The sequence below is a fragment of the Hemiscyllium ocellatum genome, chromosome 22, assembly GCF_020745735.1.
Source record: "Hemiscyllium ocellatum isolate sHemOce1 chromosome 22, sHemOce1.pat.X.cur, whole genome shotgun sequence".
NCBI classification, from domain to species: Eukaryota; Metazoa; Chordata; class Chondrichthyes; order Orectolobiformes; family Hemiscylliidae; genus Hemiscyllium; species Hemiscyllium ocellatum.
The window spans coordinates 14,733,817-14,761,499 of NC_083422.1; the positions used below are offsets into that span (position 1 = coordinate 14,733,817).

The 27,683-nt window shown below is 42.4% G+C and overlaps 1 protein-coding gene across 1 annotated transcript in view; it reads left to right on the top strand.

The window, feature by feature from the left end:
- Positions 1–309: 309 nt before the first annotated feature.
- Positions 310–27,683, top strand: part of papss2b (3'-phosphoadenosine 5'-phosphosulfate synthase 2b) — a 75,993-nt gene continuing 48,619 nt past the window's right edge. Inside the window, exon 1 of the mRNA XM_060841877.1 lies at positions 310–563. Coding sequence (XP_060697860.1) covers positions 537–563 — 27 coding nt within the window. The 5' untranslated portion in view covers positions 310–536. The remainder of the gene's footprint in view (positions 564–27,683) is intronic.

Genomic DNA, 27,683 nt, shown 5'->3' on the forward strand with positions numbered 1-27,683 from the left:
ACTAAACGTCTTTGGCAAGTAGAGTTCCCTTGGCAAACCTTTGAAGGGCAGCCTGCATGCGAGAAAAATTAAGTTCAGTAAAATGCACAAGTCCTTGTTCTGGGATTCAACATGAATTTCCACTGCTTCCCGGGGGGTGTTCTTTGTGATTTTTCCACCTCAGCCAAACAGATTATTGCTCAGCTTTCTGAAGACGTCTTTGAAAAGCAGCCCTCTTCCTCTTTTTTTTTCTCCCCCTCGCTCTTTTCCAACTAGATGAGCAACTGGTTTCCTGTGTTTCAGCACAGCCGGCAATGACGTGGCTGGTGTGAATATGCAGATTGTGGCTCTGGGGCTGCTGAGAGGGCAATGCTACGTGCCTGGGTGATTTAAAAAGCCAACAGAGCTTCCATCTCTCCAACCAGCCTGCTCCATCAAGACAGGCACACACACACATACATATACATACATACACACACCGACACAGATACAGACACACAGTGGGGACTGGTAGGGAGAGGAAGAGAGATTGTGTCCAAACCGCTCCTCATCCCAACATGTCAGGCAACAAGAAGCTGCGCACGGTAAGACAATGGGAGAGTATTTGTTTTATTTGGGGCGGGAGGGGGTATTCCCGTTCAGCTGCCGGATGTGGCAAGGCGTTCTGCTGAAAGTTCTTCGGTTTGTGGAGCTCTCAGACAGTTATTCTCCGTTCAGCTTTGTTTACGAAGTGCCAGCGTGCTCCAGTGAAGGCGCACCGGACCCACAGGTCTTCAGCAACAGCCTGCCTCGGGTTGTTCTAGACTGGGAGCTGAGACAGGAAAAAGAAATTGGCAACTTTTTTGGAGGATGCATCTGAGTATAACAGAGGACTTATGTGTACCATATATATTTATGATAACGCAGTGTGAATACAGGGATAGTCAAGTTGTTTTAATGTGAATGTGTTTATGTTGGTTTGAATAGACTTTCAATACATTAAATGTGAATATATTTAAGAATAGCAGAATAGTGTTGATGTCAAAATACACAACAGAGCAACATTCGTTTCTGAAAGTTGATTAATACTGTACCTTGTTCAGTACAGCCACTGATCTGAATAGGTCAGTACTTCGTTAAGAATGTGTCGGTGTCCATTACCTAGGCTGGTATTATCAACACAAAGTTGCTATTTGGAATAATTTCTATGCACAGATTGTGCTTGTCTGTTCTATGTAGGGTGTAATTTGTATTCCCATGCACACTGCAACAAACATTGATTGTGCCTTATGAATAGTGGCTCATTCATGAATGCAAACCTTTCACAGTTCAGGGTGAAATCAGACCTATTCCCCAGTGATGTTGGGACTTTTGGTATTTCTTTCCATGGATACCAAGTAGAGGTTGGCTGGTGGTTAGCTACCTCCTGACAAGGGGACTAATCAAGGGAAAAAATGAAGTACTTTTATAAGGGGAAAAGAAACTATGCTTAACCTATAGTTTTTTTTTAAATGTGAGGCAGTGCTGGTTGTCAACAGTCAGTATGGACAGTGTATCATTGTGGTGAAGCAGACAGGTCTCCTGTCTGGTGAAAAAACACTTGTCAAGGAAGTTTTACCCTTTACAATGTGCTATTCAGATCTACGGTTGTAACATGCTCTAGTTAGTTTCTCGAGTGCATTTTATCAGCCCACAGCTGAAATGTGTGTACAGTGTTTCCATTCTAACATGCCTTGGTAAGAAGGAGGGAAATAGATTTTAATTCAGCTTCTGCAAGTACACAACATGGTTTAAAAGAGCATTCCATATGGTGATAAAGCATTTCTTTGAGAGCTGAAGATGCTGTCTAACTGTGGTTTTTCAATTCTTTGATCTGCCTTATTGCTGAGAAAGAGAACACCCATCTCTTTTTGAACTGGTCGTTCAGATTTAAACACTTGATTGAAAATTTGGAAACACCCACAGAGATGTATTCTTATGATCCGAGGATACAAATTAGCAGCAGCAGCAGCAGCAGGAGGCCATTGGGCCCCTCAATGGAACTTTACTACTTGTTCTAGATGAGTGGTGCTGGAAGAGCACAGCATTTCAAGCAGCATCCAACGAGCAGCAAAAGCGACATTTCGGGCAAAAGCCCTTCATCAGTGGTGCTGTGCTCTTCCAGCACCACTAATCCAGAATCTGGTTTCCAGCATCTGCAGTCATTGTCTTTACCTTCACTACTTGTTGCTGACCCAATTGTGGCCCCAAATCCATATTCCCATCGACAATCTGTTTTTTGAAATCTCTTCTCTACTGCAGTGGGAAAGGGTGTATCAAAGACTCACGAGCATCTTGAGAGGAAAAACAATGCTTGTCTCTGTGTTAATGGGAGACCCCTTTTGTTAAACTGTGCCCTTTAGTTCTCACAACTCCCAAAGGAGACACATGCTTTCGGCACCTAACCTGTCGAGTCCTCAATGACCTGTGTGTGTGTCAATACTGTCACCTCTCATTCTTCTCAACTCCACTGGATGCAGGGCCAGCCTGTCCAATCTTTCTTCTTACTGGGTAGCAGGAGAATAATCTTCTCTCCTCGAACTGTTCCTAGCTCATTTATATCCTTTTTTAAATTAAGCCGAACATTTACACAGTATGCCATAATTTCTAATTACTAAGTGGAGTTCACATCCCTCTCTTTGCAGCCCATATTGAGGTACTGAATTCAGGCTGGATACAATACCACCAGAGGGCCCTGGAAGGTTCTCTAATGTACTCACGTCAAAGACGATTAAAACCTGCCTGAAGCCAAGCAATAGCCTCATAACTTGCTGAGTTTAAGATGATTAGTTAGCCATTGTGGACAGGACAAGCTTTCAGAATATGTGGCACTGGTTGTGTCTCTCCGCAAGTGGAGAAGGGGAGTTTCCAGCATTGGAAGTTGGCTGTAGGATTGTATTTTACTACATTGTGCAGTATAGCCCTGAATTACTATCACTATAATGTCAGTCACTTGGGTAACTAAGCCAGACTCATTCACTCGGAGCAGTACCAACCACAACTGAAAGCATAAAAGCAACCTGGTGACTCTTGTTTTTCAAAACAAATCTTTAATCCTTTTTCAATTGTACAAGGTGTGCATGAATTTAGAAGGTGGATTTGCCAATCCAGTATATGTATTTAACTGTTTGTTGTGTTGGTTGTAAAGAATTTGGGCAGTCAGATTTTCTTGAATAAAAGCATAAGGTGCTAGATAAACTCGGTCTGACAGCATCTGTGGAGTGAGGACCAGAATTGGTGTTTTGAGGGCAAAATTACTCTTCATTGGAACTGTAGAGGGATGGAAAGGGGTATCGCAAAAGCAGGTAAGGGAAATGTTAAGACAATGAGGGGGATTAGAGATCATAGATCAAAGGGAGTAATACCAGGTGTATGAAGAAAGAGAGCAATGGTTCAAAGTGTTAATAGCAGAGTAAAGATCAGCTTTGACTGAAAGTAAAAATATGAAATCAAAATGCAAACACTTGGTCGTAGTGGTGTGTTTGGAGTATGGATAAAATATCAAAATGGAACACAGAGTTCATGGTTTGGAGGAGCTGAACGCAGTGCCGACTCCAGATCGTTATAAAATTCCTAATCAGAAATGAGGTGCTGTTCTTCATGTTTAAGTGGGTTTCACTCCAATGCTGCAGCAGGTATACAGCAGGAATGCAAGCAAGAGAGAGCCAGAAGGTTTTCTTATGTTTTTATCAAGGTGAAAAGTTAAATCTAATACTCTTCAGCTGTCCACAGTTAAAAAAAATGGATGGCTCATCTGAGTCCCAAACTGCAACACATGGACTCTAAGTACGCACACGCAATTGCAGATTCAGAATCTAGATAGACAAAATTAGCCAAATTCTAAATTTGCAGGCAAGTGTTAGCTAATGGCCGGTATCCTGATCCTCTTTTAATTTGCAAGTTTTCAGTTCTCAACTAGGGTGAAGTTTCCAAAAACAATTAAAATGTTCCTCTTCCTTTTGAAGACATTGCTGTAGAGATTCAAAGGCTCCTCCTGTTGTAGAATCCGCTGTCAACAATGTAGACACAATGCACAGTTCAGACAGATCTCAAAGCTTAAACTGATAGTAGCTTGTGATAAGGCAACAGCTTGCCCACCCATTTCTATGTATAGAAAAGGCAGTAGCTATGAGGTGACTGGCTTTCAAATTGCAAGTCATAATAATCCCATCCAACAGTTGATCACTCCCTTACCTGGAACAAAGTGTGGCTCAAGGAGCCCCAGAAAGATTGAAGTTTATTGGCATTGGGGTGATGGAGGGGCAGGTGGACCCTCCATTGGTGAGAGTCATGCCAAGCACAAAAGAAAATAGTACTTGTTTCTACGGGTGTTCATCAGGACAGTGTTCTAGGTTCAAACATCTCAAGCTGCTTCATCAATGACCTTCCAACCAAAGTAAATCAGCAACAAGACCTGAGCAACAACCAGCTGATAACATTCATGCCATGTGAATGTCATGCAATTGCCACTTTGCACAAGGGACTGATTATCTCTGTTTAACATTCAGTGGCATTATTGGTGCTGAATCCATCACTGTAAAACATCCTGGTGATCACAGTTGATCAGAAGCTTAACCGCCGAGTCACCTAAATGCTGTGACTTCAAAAGCTGCTTGAGGTTAGGTACCTGCCACCTGATTCCGCAAAGTCATTCCACCAACTGTAGTGCACAGGAGAGTGATTTTATTCTCTCCACTTCTTGAATGAATGCAGTTCCAAGAACTCTCAAGAAGCCAGACATTATTCATTAGCCTACATAGTCAACAGCTCCGCCATTTCCGCCTACTACAAACAGACCTCACCACCAGAGGTGTATGTCCCTCCCCACCCCCATCTGTGTTTCGGAGAGACCACCCCCTCCACGTCTCCCTTGTCAGGGCCACCCAACCTCTCCCCCGAAACCACCCCCCCCCCCAACTAACCTACCCTCCATTTCCGGCATCTTTCCCTGCCGCTGCAGAAAGTACAAAACCTGCCCCCACACCTCACCCCTCACCTCCATCCAAGGCCCCAAAGGATTCTTCCTCATCTGGTATAAAATTTACCGGTACTTCCACATGTCATTCACTGGATCCACTGCCCCCAATGTAGTCTCCTCTAACTTAGGGAGACAGGACGCCAACTTGCAGATCGTTTCAGAGAACATCTCTGGGACACCTGCACTAACCAACCCCACTGCCCCGTGGCTGAACACTTTAACTCCCCCTCCAAGGACATGCAAGTCCTGGGTCTCCTCCATCACCAAACCCGAACCACCCGATGCCTGGAGGAAGAACACTTCATCTTCTGCCTTGAGACCCTCCAATGTGGATTTCACCAGTTTCCTCATTTCCCCATTCCCACCTTATCTCAGGCCCAATCTTCCAACTTGCCACCAGCCTCTTAAACAGGCCTACCTGTCCATCTTCCTTCCCACCTATCCTTCACCCTCCTCTCCGACTCATCACTTTCACCCCAACCTTCATCTACCTATTCGCATTTTCAGCTACTTTCCCCCCCAGCCCCACCACCTCCTCCCATTTATCTTTCAGCCCCCTTGGCCCACAAGCCTCATTCCTGATGAAAGGCTTATGCCCAAAATGTCAACTCTCCTGCCCCTCAGATGCTGCCTGATCAGCTGTGCTTTTCTAGCGCCACACTCTTTGACACTGATCTCCAGCATCTGCAGTCCTCACTTTCTCACGCTCAACAACCCCCACTCACTATTTTAAATAAAGATGCTCTGCAGAAACTCACTAAGATCTTTACATAAGCAACTAGCATAGCTGTAATCTCTGTCAACTAGAAGGACAATGGATGCAGACTATTGAGAACGACACCACTGTAAGAGTCGCACACAGTCCTGACTTGAAAAGATCAATGTGTCTTCATGGTTGCTGGACTAAAATTGCAAAACTATATGCCTCCACCATGTAGATTGTCGTAGCTCAAGGCAACTGCCCATTACCACCCATTTAAAAGCAGTTAGGAATAGGCAATAAATGTTGGCTGCTCACATTCCACATCTGAGTAATGTAATTTGCAAAAAGGTGAGGATTTGTTGCACAAACGTGGATTGTATTCCCTTGAGTTTGAGTGGTGATCTAAGTGATGTGTTGGTAATGTTTATAATGAATCAATAAAATCAGGAAAGAGCAGGGGCCAGTTAGATTCTGTCAACAGGAGCATGGTGCCTAATAATGGGTTTAAATCCTTGACTGGCTGCACTTGGCTACCTCTCATTGACGATGCAGAGAAGTGTGGTGTATAATTAGCAACCATTGGACAATAAGAATGCAATGTGCAATGTATAGGAGGTGGAAACGCTATTGCTAATAATAAGTCATTCCAGAAATTCAGAGCAATTTTAGCGTCCTAATTGTCATTGGTTCTTCCACCACCTACATATTTCTCCATGGCAACCCAGAAGAAGACTTCTAGAATGCTACATTTTCTTCAAATGTTGATTAAAAATAGCCCTCAATTGGGAGAAGCAAATGATTCATTTCTCTCCCAGCTTTCTGCACTGCAATAATTTCAAAACTATTTGACTTTTTGTTTCCTAACCACTCCCGCAATCTTCCAAGTGCAGTACAGTATTAGCTCATGTAACGATCAAGGTTTAATGCAAAGAAAATTCTTTTTAATTGGAGGATTATGGTAGCTACATTTTCATTAGTCTAACCAATGAATGAACTCATCGCGATCAGTTTGGTGTGTCACTTCCCTTTGGAAAACTCTGAACTAAGTATTTTTTATAGTCCCTTTATTTGGAGTGCTTTGTAGCAAATGAGCCTGATTAACTCGGGAGGGTCATGATAATCATGTTAGTGTGGAACACTCCATATCAGAAACCAGGCGGCTATACAAAAACATGCTGCATACACCACCCCCATACCCAATGCAATCACACACCTACACACCCATCTATGTACACCCCCTGTTTGTTTATAGCAGACAATGAATCAGCTGGTCTTATTGCTGCCGAAATGAACTTTAACTCAAATATCTTCATTTTTCTCATATTGCTCATTTTTCTCCACCTTGATGTTTGCGTACGTTAAATAAAATGATATTAATGGTGTTTGCATATATACATGTCTACACAAGCCTGACTTCGATTTTCAAGATAACAGCCTTATCTTGAAGAAACAGGTACACACACACACACACACACACACACACCAAAATATGACCTTTGTCCCTAAAGAAGCCTCCATTTAACTATTGAGCATGTTATGGACTAGGCCAGACTCCCTCAAAACATTTCAAGAAGGTAGCCCAGACCTTAACTTTTCTAGTTGTTTTAAGCAGGAGTACAGTGGATATTCCAGGAGAAATGCAGCTGGCCCAACCACTCAGTTTTAAACAAGACAGAATTTATTTGCATACAGACAAAAGAAAACCAAATTTAGAATCACATAACTATTTGAAAACCCAACCGGCAGGAAAACGCAACCTAACAAAGAATTGTTCCAAATACTTGCAACATCCCCATAAACACTATCTTAGCAAAAAAAGGTGAGATCAAGCGCAGGTTCCTACAGGAGAGAGATGTCAGTGAGAGTCTGGATCAGCATGGAGCTGTTTCTTTGACCACTGGTCTCACATCTAAAACAGTTTGTTAAAACCAAACCAAACCAAACATGAACTAGGTGAACTGGCCACTCCCCTTTCATTGTACAAATGCTTTAAAAGAAAACACTTAATCATCTTCACATAGATAAATCCAGACACATCGGAACTTCTGCCTTTACTATTCCTCTAGAAAAGAAACAAGGGCAACATAACCTTGTTCAAGGAGCAGCATTGTCACAAGCAGAATAATCAAAGATAACCATGTTGCCATTTTGATGCAGTTTCCAAGAATTTAATGAATTTGCAACTTCATTTCACATTATGAATGAATTAAGAATCCTCCATGTATAGTGGAATGACGTCTGTCGTGTATTACACCACATACACATTCAGAATTCTGTTCTATTCATTTGAAAATCCCATGGGTGCAACCACACAACATTAGTAAATAATTAACATGCTAGATATAAAGGAGAGAGGTTCAAAGATCAATCAATGCAGAGATAACTAGGCAACTGTAAATTAACTATTTTAAAAGGTGATAACAAAGTTAGAAAGTATATACTAGGTAATTATGCTAAGGCTAAAGGGAAATGGACTGATGTAATCTAAATGGATCAAAAACCTTAAAAGTATTGACATATCTAAAAGTGCAATGTCATTCTTCTGTTGCACAGCCTAATGAATGGGAGAGACCTTTATGCTGTTTGAATTAAGCAAAAGGAGAAAGTGCATCCAAAGTTTGGTTGATAAAATTGGGCCACGATAATGCACACAGTATGTCTCCACAAATGTGATGAGATGTTTATGAATGACATGGTACAATGTGTTCTTAGTGACATTTGTTCAGAGCTAAAGATTGGCCAGATCACCCCTGTTCTTTTTCAAACGTTGCCATGGGATTTTTTTCCCTCAGCCTGATCACACAAATAGGACTTCAGTTCAGTAGTTATCCAAAAGGACAGCATATCAAACAGCGTGATACTGCCTTCACCCTGGACTGGAATGTCTTCCTTCTTTTGTGTCCCTTTGATCAATAAGGGAGGTGATCGCCCTCACGGTATTATCACTGGACTGTTAATCTAGTGACCCAGGTAATATTCTGGGTACCCAGCTTCAAATTCTGCAAAAGCTGATGGTGGAATTAAGATTCAATAAATATTTGGAATTAAGAATCTGATGATGACTGTGAAACAATTGTCAATAGGGTGCTTTAGTTTGGAAAAAGCCATCTTTAGCCATCACTAATGTCTTTCAGGCAGGGAAGCTGCCTTCCTTACCTGGTCTGGTCTACATATGACTTCAGACCCACAGTAATGTGGTTGACTCTTAAACCCCCTCTGGTGAATTAGGGATAAATAATAAACCTTGGCCTAGCCAGTGATGCTCTCACCCTGTGTGTATAAATAATAAAAAGATTTCAATCAATGGAGCATGACTGAAATTATTTTATTTTTCAACTGTTGAGGGATATGGACTGTTGAATTTCTTAAACTATTTTGGTCCAAGCACGCTTACAGATATAGCAGCAGATAATGCAAGCATAGACATTGGTTAAGGACAAAAAGAATTCGGATAAGCTGCAGAAAATAGCGAGTGGCAGTTTTAGTTGGCTAGAAATATTGGGCAAGCACGTTATTTAAATGACAGGTCATGTTACAAAGCTTTCAAAATTGTTCAAGAAATTACAATTATGGGGGACCTTCCAATACTTAGCAATCGGAACATTCATGAAGATTACAACATTATTTCCAGTTGAACATTCAGGCATTGTAGAGTTTTCACACAAAAGGCTTGTACGACACATTGGGAGGAACCTTGTTATTTTGAGACTTAAGTGGACGTACTTCTTCAGGATCAGTTGGATATTCTCAAGGACTAATATTCTTCTCAGCTCTTGGAATAATCATGCATGGGTAAAATGACTAATTTTATGGGAAGGCAGGAAATTCTGCCATCTATCGGGACCTTCATCTTCCAGATTTTGTATCCCAAAGGCACCCAAACAGCATTTTATCCTCTGCAACCCTGGAGCATTATTCAGACTCTGTCAACCACCCCACTGTATGTCAAACCAACAACAAACAGCAAGATTCAGCAATGCCTCCTGTGAGGTTCTCTTGAAGGCTGTCCAGAAGAGAAGGGAAATGTTTCTTCCCCCCAGGATAGTAACAGGAGACCAACCTGACTGAGAAAGAAAGCCTGGACAGTGGTTGATGAATAGGTCAGCGCCTGTAGATAGTTCCAGAGAACCAATGCTGCCGGATGGTGAATGATCTGCTGTTCTCTGCTGGGGTGTGTGCCACTGTCTACTCACCGCTCCATGTCCCTATGAGTTTGAGTTAGCATTACAAGCTTGCTAATGGACAGGACTATTTCAGCAGTGGTTTAGGTGCCAGACATCTCCTGCAGCTGTCTGTCACTTCATGGCAGCTACCATTGTACCATTACTTGCACAACAGTGGAAATGTCTCTCACACATAGTCACACAGCACAGAAACAGACACAGTACATTACAGTGCAAGACAGGCCCTTTGGTCCTCGATAGTTTCACAGATCGGTGCAACAATCTAAAGCCCATCTAACCTACATTATTCCATTATCATCCATAAAATGGTCATTATCCAGTGACCATTTAAATGCCCTTAGTGTTGGTGTGTCTACTACTGTTGCAGGCAGGGCATTCCAAGCCCTTACTAATCTCTGAGTAAAGAACGTATGCCTGACATTTGTCCTATATCTATCACCCTGAATTTAAAGCTATGTCCCCTCGTGCTAGCCATCACGATCCAAGGAAAAAGGGTCTCACTATCCATCTTACCTAATCCTCTGATCGTCTTGTATGCCTCGATTAAATCACCTCTTAACCTCCTTCTCTCTAATGATAACAGCCTCAAGTCCCTCAGCCTTTCCTCATAAGACCTGCCCTCCATACTAGGCAATATCCAGCTAAATCTCCTCTGCATCCTTTCCAAAGTTTCCATATCCTTCCTATAATACGGCGACCAGAAATGTACGCAATACTCCAACTGCGGCCACACCAGAGTCTTGTACAGCAGCAATATGACCTCATGGCTCAAATTGTCCACACCGACCAAGTTTCCCAAACCAAACTAAACTGGTCCCATTTGCCTCAGCTGGAATTCGTCCTTTAAAAATAAAGGGAGCTCTAACACTCAGCATCTCACATTCATTACCACCTTCCACCACAACTACAACATTCCCATCTTCTCGTTTTGCACCAAAAGTTTCTATGGACGAGAGGTGTCTTCAGGTTGAACACCTCACAGTGTTCTCAGGTATACGCACATATTTCATTCCGTACTTTGCAGATTTACATCAGCTCCAGCTCTTTGATGACACTGAATCATCTACCATGCAGAATGCATTAACTCCTGTCATCCCCATACCACATTAATTTTAGTACAAAAGCACACAACAGTCATAATTCTGGGGATTGACATCACTCCCTGTGCCCTGGAATGCAAGGGAAGTGTTCATGCTAAAGTCTCTTAACACGTCTCTCTTTCTGCAGAAGAGCACACACATGGAATGCACCAAGAGGGGAAGATGGCATGCCTAACATTAGGCTCCTGATCCCTTAGGGAAGAAGACAATCAAACAAGGGGAGTGTGTTGAATAGGAGATTGGATACATCAGCCTTCTAGTGAGGAAGCTTCCATTTGCTGTACATCACGCAGCAGCATCTCAATAAAACCTTGTGTCAGGGGTAAGGGTGACAGATCGTGACTATAACAGATTTTGATGTTTCTCTACGCAGCCTCTGGATCCAACTCCTGGACCAGAACCAAAAGAAGATGGGCCCAGCCCTGAGGTACATCTTTATCAGCCCTTCTGAGAGGGAACAGCCTCAAAGGTCACACTGCCAAGATCGTCTCTGCACCTTCCACCAGCATAAAGACACTTACACAGTGATTTATCTAGAGTAGGCTCAGGGTCACCTTCTGGTGGGCACAGTACTGATGTGACACACAGCTATAGGATGAAGAGACTGAGGCCTCTGACTCTCTGCTGAATAACATGCTCCTGCCAAGTCCATTGCAGAGAATGAGCTTTTGGAGCCGATGGAGATGCCCAGACAAGCAAGTGGAGATCTGGCAGAGCTGCCAAGAGTCATGTGGAGCAGAAGGTCTGCCCATGCTCTGTCTGATGACACCCGAGTGTTGGCAGCCATCTTGGACGGTCTGGTGCAGCAGAATAATCATTGTGTTCTGGGTATGTACACTCCATTGCTCAAGCCACAGATGGTTTCATTCACAAGGGACAGTCAGGTGGTGCAACGGACTTTAGCCACCTCTAGAGGAATAGCAGGGTGTTATTGCGAGCCTAAATTGAGGAGGAAATGCTGCACCATTTCCCTTCTACCTGGGACTCAAATACCTCTATCAACTCAGGCCGAGGTAGTTGCACCAGGAGACACCCTCTGGGACTTGTGCCCCTATGGTGTGCCTGCCAAGGTGTCTGAGCCAAGTTGGCAAAGCAGCCAGGAAACTTCCTCAAGCTCAGCGGGGCTACTGAAGTGGCACTAAGTCAGAGTCACAGGGCAAGAAACAGCCTTGAAGTTACTTTGGATGTGTGAGTATCAACATTATACTTTACATGCTTGTAGCAATTTGTATAATAGCCCTGTGCTCATGCAATATGTTTAAAGCTTCTGATTATAAAACATAAGAGTGGAAGTAAGGCCATTCGGCCCATCAAGTCCACTCTGCCATTTAATCATGGCTGTTGGGCAATTCAACTCCACTCATCCGCATTCTCCCCGTAACCCTTAATTCCTTGCGAGATCAAGAATTTATCAATCTCTGCCTTGAAGGTATTTACGTCTCAGCCTCCACTGCACTCCGTGGCAATTTTACATTAATGCAAAAGTCTCATTTTTGGTTGCTTAGCAGCTCCATTCTTGCCAGTGATGATCTATTTATGCGATCATTTATAATAATCATTAATCATTAAATAATCATACATACTGTAATGGGGTATTGACCATCGCACATGCTCACATTGCAAATCATGTGCAGCATTGTAAAGAGCTCTGAGCGTCACATTCACTGCCGTACTCTTGGAGGAATGATGTGGAGGTGCCGGTGATGGACTGGGGTGGACAAGGTCAGAAGTCACATAACATCAGGTTATAGTCCCAACAGGTTTATTTGAAATCACAAGCTTTCGGAGCGCTGCCCCTTTTGTCAGGTGAAGTAAAGAAAATCACACAAGTACAGAATTTATTGGCAGAGAGATCCAAAGGTCGCACAGATGGTGTGAATGGCATGGTAATAGTAAGTCTCTGCAGGTGATCAAAAGTGTCAGACAGTGTGAGTAAACTGTCAGACAGTGAATACTAAGTGAGGGCGATAATCTATAATTTCATTAATTGAGGCAGAGAGAAAATGACAAAATATTAACCAGAGACAAATCAAACGGCTGGAATAACATGGTAGGTATATGCCGAGGGTCAAACCAAAGTAACAAGTAATCCAAAACTGTACAAACTAGGTAAGGTAGAGAGATCATAACAAGGTATCAAAGTGATGGTGTTAAAACAGGACAATAAGGAAAATTTTACAAATACAGAACGGTATAGTGAGATTACATGTAGCGTGAGATGAACCCAAGATCACTGTTGAGTGTTATTCAACACTCCACTCAGACCATTTATATGATCTTTTGATGTCTCTGCCTATAAATTTTCTGCCTGTATTCTTTTCTTCATTTCACCTGATGAAGGGGCAACGCTTTGAAATCTTATGATTTCAAATAAACCTGTTTGGACTGTAACCTGGTGTCATGTGACTTCTGTTCTTGGAGGAGCACAACCTCTGGAAAGCTACTGGATGCTACGCTCAGTGGGTGGATTCTGGAAGTCAGTCAACATAGTTTAGTCCCTTGGTATCTCAGTGACAGGCATATGCCCCTTGCAAATCAAGATTTGACTCCCACGTGATCCTGCGTCACTCCATACTGATGTACCGTCCAAGAAACTGAACAGAAAATTCAAAGGCAACAAATTTGTGTCCAATAAATGCAAAAACAAAATGATTTTAAGGCATAAGTCAAGCATTCCCTTCAGGGTAGGCACAGCTCTGCATAATTAATAACTTATATTTTAAGAAGAATTTAGATAGACACACGAACAGACAGAGAGAATTGAGGGATAAAGACCACAGCAGTGGCTCAGTGGTAAGCACTGCTGCCGCACAGCACCAGTGACCCAGGTTCAATTCCAGTCTCAGGCGCCTGTCTGTGTGGAGTTTGCCCTGTGTCTGCATGGGTTTCCTCCCACAATCCAAAGATGTGCAGGTTAAGTGAATTAGCCATGCTAAATTGCCCATAGTGTTCAGTTAGGCCCATTAGTTAGGGGTAAATGTAGATTAATAGGTTTGGGGAATAGGTCTGGGTGTGGACTTGTTGGGCCTGTTCCACACTGTAGGGATTCCTTTCTGTGAAATGCAGGCAAATGGGATTAGCTTTGCCTAGATCACGGTCAGCACAGACATTGTGGCCTGAAGGACCTGTTCCTATGCTGTGCTGTTCTATATGTTCTAGATTGCTAATTGGGCACATTCCTTAATGCAAAGGTGTTCGTCCTAAGATCTCACTGCTCTGAAATTCTCTCAGGACTTTCTGCCTCATCTCACTATTGCTGTGACTTGACGATTGTCTTCATCATCAGCGGTGGCTCCTTTAACCTCTTCCTCAGAATTGCCTTCCTCCCTGGCTGGTCCGTTTCCCTCTCTTTCAAGTTATGACCCATTGTTGAGTGAGGTTGTGTGGGTCACAGCAAACAACCACCATTCTGGACATCGTGGTCAGTTTGTACTGGAATACTCCTCCTGAGAAGTCCAGAAAACAGAAGCACATCTTCAACAGACCAGTCACCTGTCCAGTGACGGTCATAGTAGGTGTATGGTTAGCATTGTAGCACTGTTCAGTATCAGTCTGAGGGCTGGACACTGGGATCGTTACATCTTGCGGAAGTGCCCTTGTCATCCACTAGCCAGCCCTGGATATGGTGTTAACAATAATTTTTTGAAGAGCCAGCGATAGGTGCTATTCCCACATCTCTGGCTATCTGGGTCTGAGGCGAACTGGACAAACTGTCGCTTTCCTGTGAATGGTATCAATTAACTCATGAATGCATTTGTGGCTTGACAATTGGGAGATGCTACAGATGACTCCACTTGAGATTTGAAAGGAACCCAGAGCAAGAACGTTCATAGCCACCGTAATCCTCAGTGTCATTGTGCTGCCTCCCAACCCACGCAGCTCCAGATCTACCTACCAGAGGCAGCACATGTAGATGACAGTTTCCCTCATCTTGCAATGCCACCTCCAGCACTGCCCTTCCCTCATTTACAGGTGACTGGGACCCATCGCTCTGAAGACTTCTGAATTAAGCTTCATTCCTGTCTTCAGCTGCTACTAGCTCATTCGCAGCTTTAGCCCCAAGTCTAGTGTTTCTGGTTCTGTTGGCATTGTTCAGCTGCCTCTTCCTCCTCCTTTTAATCTAAGTAAAGCTGATGACATTGCAGCATTTTCCATTTGAGATGCCAATCTGACTTCTGTGCCTTCATCAGGCAGCCCATGTGTTGGATGACAGTCTGCCCTACAAATCCCTCTACATGGAGAGGTGGATTGTCTATGTCCCATGAGTGGTTATCCTTTTCCTCATTCTGTTCCTGGCCACGATCTTTGCATTGCTTTCCATTAGCTCAATCCAGTTCTCAGTGGCCTGCATTATCCCCTGTGATACAGACCTTCAACCCTGGAATCTGCAGCCTGTATAATAGTTTCACCCCCATGTCCTTAACTTTCTGATACATGGGTCTGGGAAAGTTCCTGCATTTTTTTTAAATTGCAAAAATATACTTAATTTGTTATGAATAATCTTTATGTACTAAAGCAGTTCTGTACACAGTCTTTAGCATATAAAGGAAAAATAAACAATGAAATTTGATAGTTGCAAAACTATCATTGCCCACTTATGCAGGATACTGTTTGCTTACATTGAGACAAAGAGAGGGTCTGATAACTGCTCAGGCCCTTCAGCAGAAAGACCTTAGACAACGGTCTTTTCCCATTGAACCTGGAGGGAAGCTGCCCCAAGCTTTAGTGTGTTTCTCAGCACGTAGTCCTGGACCTTGGAGTGTGCCAGTCTGCAAAACTTGGGGTCAAGAAAATGTTCCAATGGAATGGCCAAGCCAGGCACCATCACCACAGCTGGAGATTCTTAGGTGGCCTATTACTTCCAGTTAAATAAGTCCTAGGGCATGGTGGGGATATCAGTGTTTGGGGTTGGAAAAGCTTATTCATATTACTTTTGTGGTGAGTGCTTATCTTCACTACTAAGCTCTTAACCCAGAGCTGTGCAATAGTATTTTTCAGTTTGTTTCAATTCCCTTAGGTGCGTTAGTGCTCTGTTGCACCATATCCAAATGGGTCCCTGCCATTTGAACTGTGTGTTCTCTGTGAGGCCTCCTTTTGTGAGCTGTTTTAGAGAAAATACTGGGTGTGAACTTTTCCTTTGAGTCATTCTCCCTCTGCCCTCCCCTGTGCAATGTAGTGTTCCCCTCATAAATGTAGGTAGGCTTTCTCCTTCCCTCTGGAGTCCCCTCTGTCCTTCTTCAGTCTCCCATGACTGACAAGCCTTTCACTATCTCCCCTGGTGTTCCTACTCTTCTCTCTGAGCCCACTCCCTCCCAGATTTTCCCCTTAGCCTTACACTACCACTTATTCAATTCACTTATTCCCCAGCATGCCTAATTCCTCTGTTGTGTTCCCCACCCTTAATGTGCCCTTCCTACCCTTCCTGTCTCCCTTACCTCATCACTTTTTGATTCTCTCCTGTGCATCCCAGTTTGTTCCCATCTTCCTTCCAATATCCACACAACACCCTTTAAGTTCCATTTCCTCCTGTGCCATTCCATTCAGCTACCCCTTTCTGTGAAGCTATTCTCCTAAAACTCCTTTCCTAGGGAGCATCCTTTTCATTTCAGACCCTTTCTTCATTTGAGCCCCACCTACTTGCTCTGGTTGGGTTTACTGGTGCCAGTTGGTGTGGCTGGCTTCTTTGCTCAGGCTTTACCTCTTATCCTTAAGCATTTAACTACAACAAGCAAGAATGTGTATGGCTGAGACTTCATATCAGCTGATTAGTGTGTAGTCTTCACAACTCAATTCTGAAGGAATCAAGAAATGGAAGGAGTTTGTACTGATCAGAGCTTGAAGGAAGCAGTCTATGTACATGCCTCGTATGTATAGTCAGGTTTGTGAATATGCATGTTTCCCATTTTTAGCTAACAAGATGAACATGTTTCCAGTGGGCTGGGTCTTAATGAGTATTCATAACATGCTAATGAATTCACAAGTGTTTCCCAAAGTCCAGCTGTGTGAAAGGATCTTAAGCAAAGGTTTAACCCTTTGATTATATAGATCCCCTACTCCACCCCACAACCGAGGATCGCGTTCTAATCTGGTTCAGAAATGTGGTCTTAACATGCCTTTATTTCATTCTGAGGATCAACCTAGGGGGCCCAATGGCTTGGTGGTTAGCACTGCTACCTCACAGCACCATGGACTTGGGTTTGATTCCCTCCTTGGGTGACTGTCTGTGTGGAGTTTGCACATTCTCCCTGTGTTGTGTGGGTTTCCTCCCACATCCAAAGATGTACAGGCCAGGTGAATTGGCTGTGCTAAATTGCCCATAGTATGGTTATACTAACCATAGTGTTAGATGGGGTGTGGGTTGCTTGTTGGAGGGTCGGTGTGGACTTGTTGGGCTGAGGGGCCTGTTTCCATACAGTAGGGAATCTAGTCTAAGCTGACTGGATGCCCCCTTGAATTGGAGTTTTCCTCTAGGTCAGAGCCTGAGTTTTTTTTTATTGCCAAAGCAGCCAGCAGGTTTTGGTTGAATTGTAGAATATTGTAGCTGCTTTAAATCTGAAGTTAAAACGCACACAGTAGTGGAAATACCAAGCAGTTTTGACAGCATATAACAGTGAGGGAAACCGAATAAGCACTTTAGCTCTGTAATCTTTCCCCATTGGTTTGAGTCATCATTTTACTTTTGCATAAATTTACATTCAAAGTTTGAGCTGCATCACTAAGTGATTTGAAGACAAGAAAATGTCACCATCTGTTTTGGGTCTAAAAAGGGACACATCAGGGTCTTTTTTCCTAAATGATGAAATGCTTTGGGATTGAGTTACAAGTGAGGATTTTCCAAAGAAGTGGGTGGCACAGTGGCTCAGTGCTTAGCGCTGCTTCCTCACAGCACCAGGGACCTGGGTTCAATTCCAGCCTTGGGTGATTGGCACATTCCAAGGTCCAGGACTACGTGTTGAGGGACGCGTTGAAGCTTGGGGCAGCTGCCGACAAGGTATGGTGAGGAAAGACCACCATGTAACGTCTGCCGGCCTAAGCATAGGGGGCCGACGCAGTAAGGGGGCTCCGCTGACCCCCTTGCTAAATATGTGGACGATAATTGTACAGACCTGTATATATGAATGATTACTCTGCCTCTGTATGCAAAGAAATGGAATGTTTACGTATGTATGGCATGACCAATTGTACAGATCATCAAAATATTTTATGAATAAAGTATATTTTTGAAATAAAAAAGAAGTGTGCAGTTTGCACATTCTTCCCCCTGTTTGTGTGAGTTCCCTCTCACAGTCCAAAGATGTACAAGTTAGTTCGATTGGCCATGGGAAACACAGGGCTGGATCTGGATGGGATTTTCTTTAGAAGACCGGTCTACACAAGATGGGCCAAATGGCCAGTGTCCACACTATTATGATTCTATGTTACCATTCTTGAAGGTGTGTAACCTGCTATCCTGGCACCTGTCACCACCCCTACATTCTGGAGCACTCTTGTCTACCCGGTGTGTTTGAGGGAGTCCACGGGCCTTACGAAGCTGGAGTAAGGGATACCCACTGTGCCCATGGCCCATGACACCATTGAGCACCCCCGAGGCTGATGCAGACACCAACAAAATGCTGCCCGTGCCCTGATCAGGGCCATGTGGAGTAGACAATGGAGCTGCTGAAGATGGCGTCCCACTGCTTGGACAGGTCTGGAGGTTGGGGGGGCCCACCAGGATGGTCTGGACAGAATGTGCTGCAGCATCCTGGGGTGGGGTGCTCTGCACAATTGGAGCAGGTAACATGGTGATGGCGATAGATGCTGAAGGAACCAGGGGAATGGGAGCAGTCTTCTGAGGAGGAGCAGCAGCATAAGGACATTGTGAAGGAGGAAGCTCTCCTTTTGCATGACAGAACCCAGCTGCATTGGGTGCTACAACGCAGACAGTACCTGACTGCCACTCCAGTATAGTAGATAGGAACTGGGTGCATCTTCGAGGAGAAAGTGAGAACTGCAGATGCTGGAGATCAGAGCTGAAAATGTGTTGCTGGAAAAGCGCAGCAGGTCAGGCAGCATCCAAGGAACAGGAGATTCGACGTTTCGGGCATAAGCCCTTCTTCAGAAACTGGGTGCAGCAGACCATTGTGGACTGTATTGTAGTTACTGACCATCGTGCCAGCCTTTGGTTTTCTTTTTAACCTTCACAACAAAACTGAACAGCACTTGAGAAAAGTGAGATTTCAGAATCTGGTGACCACGTCGTGTGAACAGTGCAAGTATTCAGTATTGCAGAGTATTGGATTACACTCAGAGCTGAAAGCATCAGCACCAGTTTTTCTTCTTTAAAAAAAACTTTCAAACACTGCTTTAGTGTTTCAGACACCTGGCACACCAAAGTGTCAAACTGTTTAAAATGAGATCAGCAGACTAGGTCAACAAGGACTGTCAGTGAAGTAATGACTGCAATTCTGGCTAACTCTGTAAAGAGGGGAATGCCTGCACATTTAACTTTGTTTTTGCAATGGGTGTTTTTTATTAAGTCCTTCACTGGCATTTTCTGCTGGTTGCTTTTCCTGAAAGACTTGCTTTATAATTTTCCCACAAGGGAAGCTGATTCTGTGACTCAACCATCTCTGAGGTTTTCAAATGTAAAGGGCCTAGATTGTCCAAATCATCGTGAATTCTGGCCGATAGAACACTGCTCCCCTCAGAAAAAAGGTTTAATTGATATTTTGCAACAGGCTCATTGATAAAAGTAAAATCAGAAAGGCTTTGTCCATGAGTTAGGTTCCGGTTATAAATAACTAGGAAAATATCGCAAATTAATTTTTCAGCCATAATAAAGTAAATAAGCATAAATGTAATCTTTAGTACAGACTAATAACGAATACTCTTGATATATGGACTATGCTTTTGTACTAAACGTATGCCTATTAAAACTAAGGAGATTAGTGCTGAGGTATGCAACATTTCCTTTTTCTGCTTTATAAAGGTCTTGAAGGTTGCTCATATAGGAAATTGAACTGTTCATCTTAGTGCAGTGAGGTTTGAGTGGAATAGTAGCTGTTGTGAGGCTGTTTGAGATGTACCTTGTTATAATCCCAAAGGCAGGAATGTCTGAGTCCGATTGAAGGGGAGGAGGTACTGGTTATGTTTTATTGAAGGGCTAATTGGGTGAGAACTCAGTATTAAATAGGAGGAACAAGTCATCACTGTGTTGGAGTTTTGAGATCTGTGAACCAAATTAAAACTCACGACTAGAACATGTAAAATTGCTGCTCAACCTGGCCTGTTGGCTTCCTGCAAGGTGAGTCCAATAAAAGTAATTGGCATATATGTCTCCATGGAGACATATCTGGCACAACTTGACTGATCTCCACTTAACCTGCCTTGGTCTAGCTCTCGGGTAAAAAATGGGGTCTGCAGATGCTGGAGATCACAGTTGAAAATGTGTTGCTGGTTAAAGCACAGCAGGTTAGGCAGCATCCAAGGAACAGGAAATTCGACGTTTCGGGCATAAGCCTGATGAAGTGCTTATGCCCGAAACGTCGAATTTCCTGTTCCTTGGATGCTGCCTAACTTGCTGTGCTTTAACCAGCAACACATTTTCAACTTGGTCTAGCTCTCAACAGTATCCACTGTTGCAGCAAGGTGAATACAGTCAGTTCTGATATAACGCAATCGGTCCATTTTTATGCGATCATGCGTTATAACAAAATCACGCAGTAGCCGTACCATTTAAACTAATGGGGCCAGAACTGCATTATCGCCAGTACAGGTGGGGAAAGTTCGCGTTTTACAAATAACGGTTTAAATTCTTCAATCACGTTAAAGCCAATTCGCATTGAAGAAACATACATTATAGCAGAAGTGACTGTATTTCCATATCAGCCAACTTCATCATTCTTCTGGGATTGCTTGCCAACTTTGATCGAGGTGAGGAGTCAGTTTGCCACGTGGATTGAAACTCAACCAAAACAGGTTCAGGTTAAGTCGCTTCTAAAGTAGGGCCCTTGCTGAAGACAGAGAGAAAGGATTTTCAGTGTGTATATCAGGGTTATGTTTAATGTAGTCTCACATACAGGTGGTTAATACCAGGAAAATAATACAACTTCACAATTAGCACTCGGGATTCAGTGGGTTCCCAGCTGGGGGTTGAATATGTTGGCTTGTTTCACGCTTGCAACTCTCCACCACATTTTCACATTAGAATAGAACTAGTATGCAGACTAGGAAACTACTAATTTTGCAACTATGCTTTATCAACTTGATCAACTTTTGCCATTACTGTATCCATCCATTTCCTTTTGCTTTCCCTGAAAGAGAACTCAACATCATTTCCTGAACCACCACCCTATGTTAGTCTGCTAAAATACTATTTTCTTTCATTCATGGGATGAAGGCATCACTGGTCAGACCAGCATTTATTGCCCATCCTTAATTGCCCAGAGGGCAGTTGAGAGTCAACCACATTGCTGTGGGTCTGGAGTCACATGTAAGTCAGACCGGGTAAGGATGGCAACTTCATTCCCTAAGGACATTCGTGAATCAGATGGGTTTTCCCAACAATGGACAATGGTTGTCGCTGGATTGTTAAATCCAGATTTTTATTGAATTCAAATTCCACCATCTGCCGCTGCAGGATTCATACCTGGGTCCTCAGAACATTACCTGGGTCTCTGAATTAATAGTCTGGTGAAAGGCCATTGTCTTTCCTCATTTTACTACCATGTATCCTGAAAGCCCTCCAGCTATTGCTGCCTCAGTACAGCAGGCATCTCCCTCTTCTCAAGTCTGCGTTAGATATTTGAGCGTATGGAGAACATTCAGTTTGCTACTTTATTGCCAGAGTCATCTTGAATGAAGCAAATCTTCTAAACATTCAGTATCAGCTCAATGAAAGTCACCCTGTCAGTACTCAGCAATGAACTGTGCTCCTGACTCTATCAGCCTCCATGCAGCTTGTTTGATGGTGCATAAACTCAGCAATGTATCCAAACCTGACCTGAAATTTCAACTCTGTACAGAATCCATCAGGAAACCTGACTGCTTTTTCTTCTGGAATCCCAGACAAGCTCTCAATTTGTCATGTCCAGTCCCTGGACAAAGTTCCCCAAATTGCTCCAGGTCCAGACAGGATACCCTGAATCATTGACCTGTCAGGTGAGGAGAAACAAACTGACTGCCCTTCATTCACCCAACCACTCGCTTTGTTGCAAAAACATTAATTTTAAAATAGAGCCCTCCCTTGTGGATTGTGTTCTCTCAGACCCAATTGAACTAATGCTTTTAAAGGGGATAATTTCAACATATTTTCTTGCATTAACAAAGAGTGAGGTTATTAGTTATTAAACATAAGAAGAATTAATGTGCAACACTCAGATTTGAAATTGGTGGTGACTCCAAAACAACAATGGTTAAAGAAAATATACAAATCGGTGTCTGAATAGTTCATGAAGAGTAGGTAATTGAATATTTTAACAGCTGCAATAAAGATTACTAATAGAATTGACATTGGTAGTTGAACATTTTCAAGATTGAGTTTTGCAGGTGAGTTGAGTTTCTGTTGTTCTACTGAATTCCAGCATTCAGGGTGACAGTCCCTTTGCTGTCCTGTCTCCTTTTGTTTGGTTAGTTAACAAGGTGACTGCTAGCACTCATAAAAGAGAGAGATAATTGACCTGCAACACAGGGGACACCTGGAGTAGTTCTTCAACTGTGTCCTTTATGGCACGCTAGTGCTCAGACACAGACCATACTACACATGGAATTCTTAGCCCACTGGTATACACCAGAAAATGCAGTCCAACTAGCAGACTCAAGTTGTGTTGAACTGGCTTTTGAACCTCTGAACTGACACCACGCATTCCCACTATGTTTGCTAGTCCTGTAGTTTCGAGCCAAATCTGGAATTCTGTCTTCATCCTAAAATTGCTTCCAAAGCATGCCCCACCTTGCTAATCATTTCCAGCTGAGCATCCACCCGAATTACTCACTTACTCAATTCTCAATCGCTTCTGCACCTCCATTCCTTCTGGCCCACATCAAAGACTGATCTTCTGGCTGTGTCCATGTTCAAAGTTTGGGAGAAGATTTGTAGCTCGAGTGCTCGTTGTCGTGGTTCTGTTCGCCGAGCTGGGAGTTTTTGTTGCAAACATTTTGTCCCCTTTCTAGGTGACATCCTCAGTGCTTGGGAGCCTCCTATGAAGCGCTTCTGTCATGTTTCCTTCAGCATTTATAGTGGCTTGTCTCTGCCGTTTCCGGTTGTCAGTTGCTGTCCGCTGCAGTGGTCGGTATATTGGGTCCAGGTCGATGTGCTTATTGATTGAATCTGTGGATGAGTGCCATGCCTCTAGGAATTCCCTGGCTGTTCTCTGTTTGGCTTGCGCTATAATAGTAGTGTTGTCCCAGTCGAAATCATGTTGTTTGTCGTCTATGTGTGTGGCTACTAAGGATAGCTGGTCGTGTCGTTTCGTGGCTAGTTGGTGTTCGTGGATGCAGGTTGTTAGCTGTCTTTCTGTTTGTCCTATGTAGTGTTTTGTGCAGTCTTTGCATGGAATTTTGTACACTTCTTTGGATTTGCTCATGCTGGGTATCGGGTCCATCATCCTGGTGAGTTGTTGTCTGAGAGTGGCTGTTGGTTTGTGTGCTGTTATGAGTCCTAGTGGTCGCAGCAGTCTGTCTGTCAGTTCGGAAATGCTCCTAATGTATGTGTCCATGTCCTCTGAAATATCCTTTCAATGCCATCACAATACATTGTCTTACCACTTGGTGTGAAATATTGATGAACTGATTCAAAATCTCTCTTTCTTTAACATTTCCAGTGCCCCTCTTTCACTCCCCACACATTCTACCTTCCCATTGTGGTGCATCTTATCCCCATCCTATCAACCTCATTGAGCCTTTGCATGTTGTTATTAGCACTTGATATTCATTCCATATTTTGACTCTTCCAAATTAACATTGTTCCATGGGTAGTATGAATATTTGTTTAGCCATCCATTATATTTAATAAAATGCACACATTTAAGCTCAAGAATATTGTGAAGGTTAAATAACCTCGAGACAATATTGTAAACCAGTTTCTAAATGAGATTTCAATTCCCCTTCTAACCTAATGGTATAGCTGGTAGATAGAAAAGATGCAAAAATTATTTTTGTTTGCTTGCTGCCGAAACATAACATGCTTTGAATTTTTTTGTCTCCACTTAGTTATATCTAATCACCAGAAACTTTGGTAGGAGTACTACTTTTGGAAAAAATTAGACTGGGTTGTTCATTTAGAGTTAGTGTTCCCATTAAAGTTGGTGCAATCACATAAAATGTTTCCCAAATGTAAAATTAATCACTGTGGAATGTCGTACATGTTGAGCTGAATTTATAAAAAGGAGCAATTTCATGAAATTATACTCTGATGTGAAAAGTTATTGTTTCAATGATGGAAGTGGTAATTCAGTTCCATTTAATCTTCGCCAGAGTGAAATTGGTGTGATATCCTAGTTCCAGTTGTTACTTATTACAGCTTTTATTTTATCACCCTATCATTTGTCATGCAAAGGACTCGATTTACAGTGAGCTATGACCTAGATTTTATAATGCTCAAATTAACAATATGCACAGTTGTAGACCTGAAATTTCAAGATTGTAAAACAATGGCACAGTGTAAGATCAAACTTTCTAAATGACTTAAGTATCAGCCTCTATTCATACAGTCCCTTTGTGAAAACTGTCTTATGTTTTCAGAGACTGTTGAATGAATGCCCTCGCTTTGTTCCTACTGTGAAGTGCCTCTTGTTTAACCAATGCATTGTTCCCCAGCTTCACCTTTTTGGATTTCTGAAATTATCACAGTGATACCAATCTCCACTTTGCTCATTGAAAACTGAGCTCTCACTCACTCACATCTTTTCAGTCTGCCGTTTCACTCTTATTTGGCACTATTTTCTATCAATATGTTGTCTGCAGCTAGGGATTGCTACAACAAGGCATGCAGACAATTGGTTTCATAAATGAAACAGACCAGAACAATTTCTGAAAATGTAATTAGCACAAACTTCACTAACAATGATTAAGAAATTAGGTAAAGTAATAATAGCTACCATTGCAGTGCATGTACAATGCCCCAAAGTGCTTAAGTAAAAAATGAGGTCTGCAGATGCTGGAGATCACAGCTGCAAATGTGTTGCTGGTCAAAGCACAGCAGGCCAGGCAGCATCTCAGGAATAGAGAATTCGACGTTTCGAGCATAAGCCCTTCATCAGGAATAATGATGAGTATTATCAGACACGTAAGGAGATACTCGGTCAGGTGGTCAAAAGCTTGGTTAGCAAGCAAGCTGAAGGCATGTCTTAAAAAAAGAATGAGGTATTGAGGATTAGCCAAGTATGTTAAATCCATGGCTGCCAGTGGTGGGGCAAAAGAAACTGGGAATATGGAAGAGATAAGAATTGAGGAATGCAGAGATCCTGGAGAGAAAGATGTCTTTTCTTACCTTCTACAACTAACTAAAGCAAGACACTTAAGATAGATTTATATCCCGTGTCCAGAGTGTATTGGCTTGCCACATTTTATTTGATAGTTAGATTCAATCAATCAAAAATGTCATTTTGTATTTGTTTGTCAATGGAATAACAATGATTAGATTCCAAACGTCAAGGAGAAACAGCCCCTAAACTAGTGAAGACTTCAGCTTGAAGTCACAAGCATGATATGAGTAAATGATCTTTCATATGAAGTTATGATCCCAGCTAATGTTACTACTGGACAAGTCAGATCCTAGAATGAAATATAGCTTAATGGATTTCTTTTTTTGCTTAACTTAATGTGGTGGTCTTTCATTGAGCTATAAGCACGAAGCCAGGCTGCAAAACAGACGTATATGATGTAAATGAAAGAAAAAGAAAACAGAAACAAACTAAGATATCCATATTTAACATAATTTAAAACAGTTCCAACATCTGGCAAAACTAAATTTAATCCATTCCCCCAACACCATCGTTTTACATTAATCAAAAGCCAGTGAGATTTTCCTCCCTATCAAACCTGTAGGTTGAGTTAACTGCTTCTTTTCAGTTCCAATACTGTGAGCTATGAGGCCATTTTCTTTGACTCATACAACTGAGTCTTTAGGCTTTCTCAGCTTCAAATAACCAATGCCAATTTCTAACCAAGCATTCCTGGTCTAGCTGCTTTCACAAACTGCACTGATTACACTGAGCTAACATATTCCCTTAACAACTCTGAATAAACTCCTCATCCTGGAGAAACTATTCTTACATCTGATTTTAGTTAGCTCTCCTTTGAACTAGAGAAGCTTTTAACTAAATTTTTGCAAATTTGCTCAGACATGGCTAATGCTTTAATATTTCAACTTTGTCTGCTAACACCCAAGACACGTTAAAAACTGGCAATGCGTAACAATGAAAAGAATTGCATGAAAGAATATATTGATAAATGTAAAGAAGTGTCAAGTAGACTGTTTAGAACAAAATTTTGCATTTTCTTTATTGTACATGCGCAGAATAAGAAAATCTAAAGGTGAGCATGCACAGTCAGTAATTACGATTGCTGGTGTCATTAAACCCCAACATATAAACAAACTCCCATTAACCTTCCAAGAGGATTTTAGTCATCTGAACTTTGACAAACACTGTGGCATTTGATTTTAAAATCAGGGTTTGAATAAGGCTGACCTAGTTGATAATTAAATTCCTTCATGCCCACATACCACCATAAAGTCGTAGATAGATTACTCAATGGTAGTATGTGGGTGTGAAAACGTTTACTAAAAACAACAGCAATTTTTGCATATATCTAAATCACACATTTTCCACAGGAGAGCTGAAGTAACTCTGCATTATACCTTTAAAAATTGCGTAATTTGTGTTATGGTAACTTAAAATTATTGACAAACTGTATCCTATTTACCAGTTCCCTCCATTCCAGGCCACTCCCATTTCTCTTAATGGCAACATCTATTGAACGATGTTGCGAAACTTGAAATGGTTCAGAAAAAATTTACAAGGATGTGGCTGGGGTGGAGGATTTGAGCGATAAGGAGAGGCTGAACAGGCTGGGGCTGTTTTCCCATGAACGTCGGAGGCTGAGGGATGACCATATAGAGGTTTATGAAGTAATGAGAGGCATGGATAGGTAAATAGACAAAGTCTTTTTCTGGGGCTGGGGGCTTCCAGAGCTAGAGGGCATAGGTTTAGGGTGAGAGAAGAAAGATATAAAAGAGACCTAAGGGGCAACTTCTTCATGCAGAGGGTGGTATGTCTGTGGAATGAGCTGCCAGAGGAAGTGGTTGAGGCTAGTGCAATTGCAACATTTAAAAAGCATCTGGATGGGTCTATGAATAGGAAGAGTTTGGAGGGTTAGGGGCCAGATGCTGGCAAGTGGGGCTAGATTGGGTTAGGATATATAGTCGGCATGGAGGGTTGGACCGAAGGGTCTGTTTCCATGCTGTACATCTCTATGACTCTATGTTCATGGAATAACATGCAGTGCACATTTCATAGGCGATTGCATTAGTTAAGATAACCTGGCATCTCAAACTCTAACTCATTCAAAACTCATATATGACAGGCTCATAACGGACAATACAGAATGAAATGTCCCAGTACATCATCCAGTGCTGACTACAAATTTCAATACATTGTAAATCTTCCACTGGCCTATTTTAAAAAACCTTTAAATTTCTTTATTGCCTTCATTTTTAATCATGGTAGTCTTTAAACCCC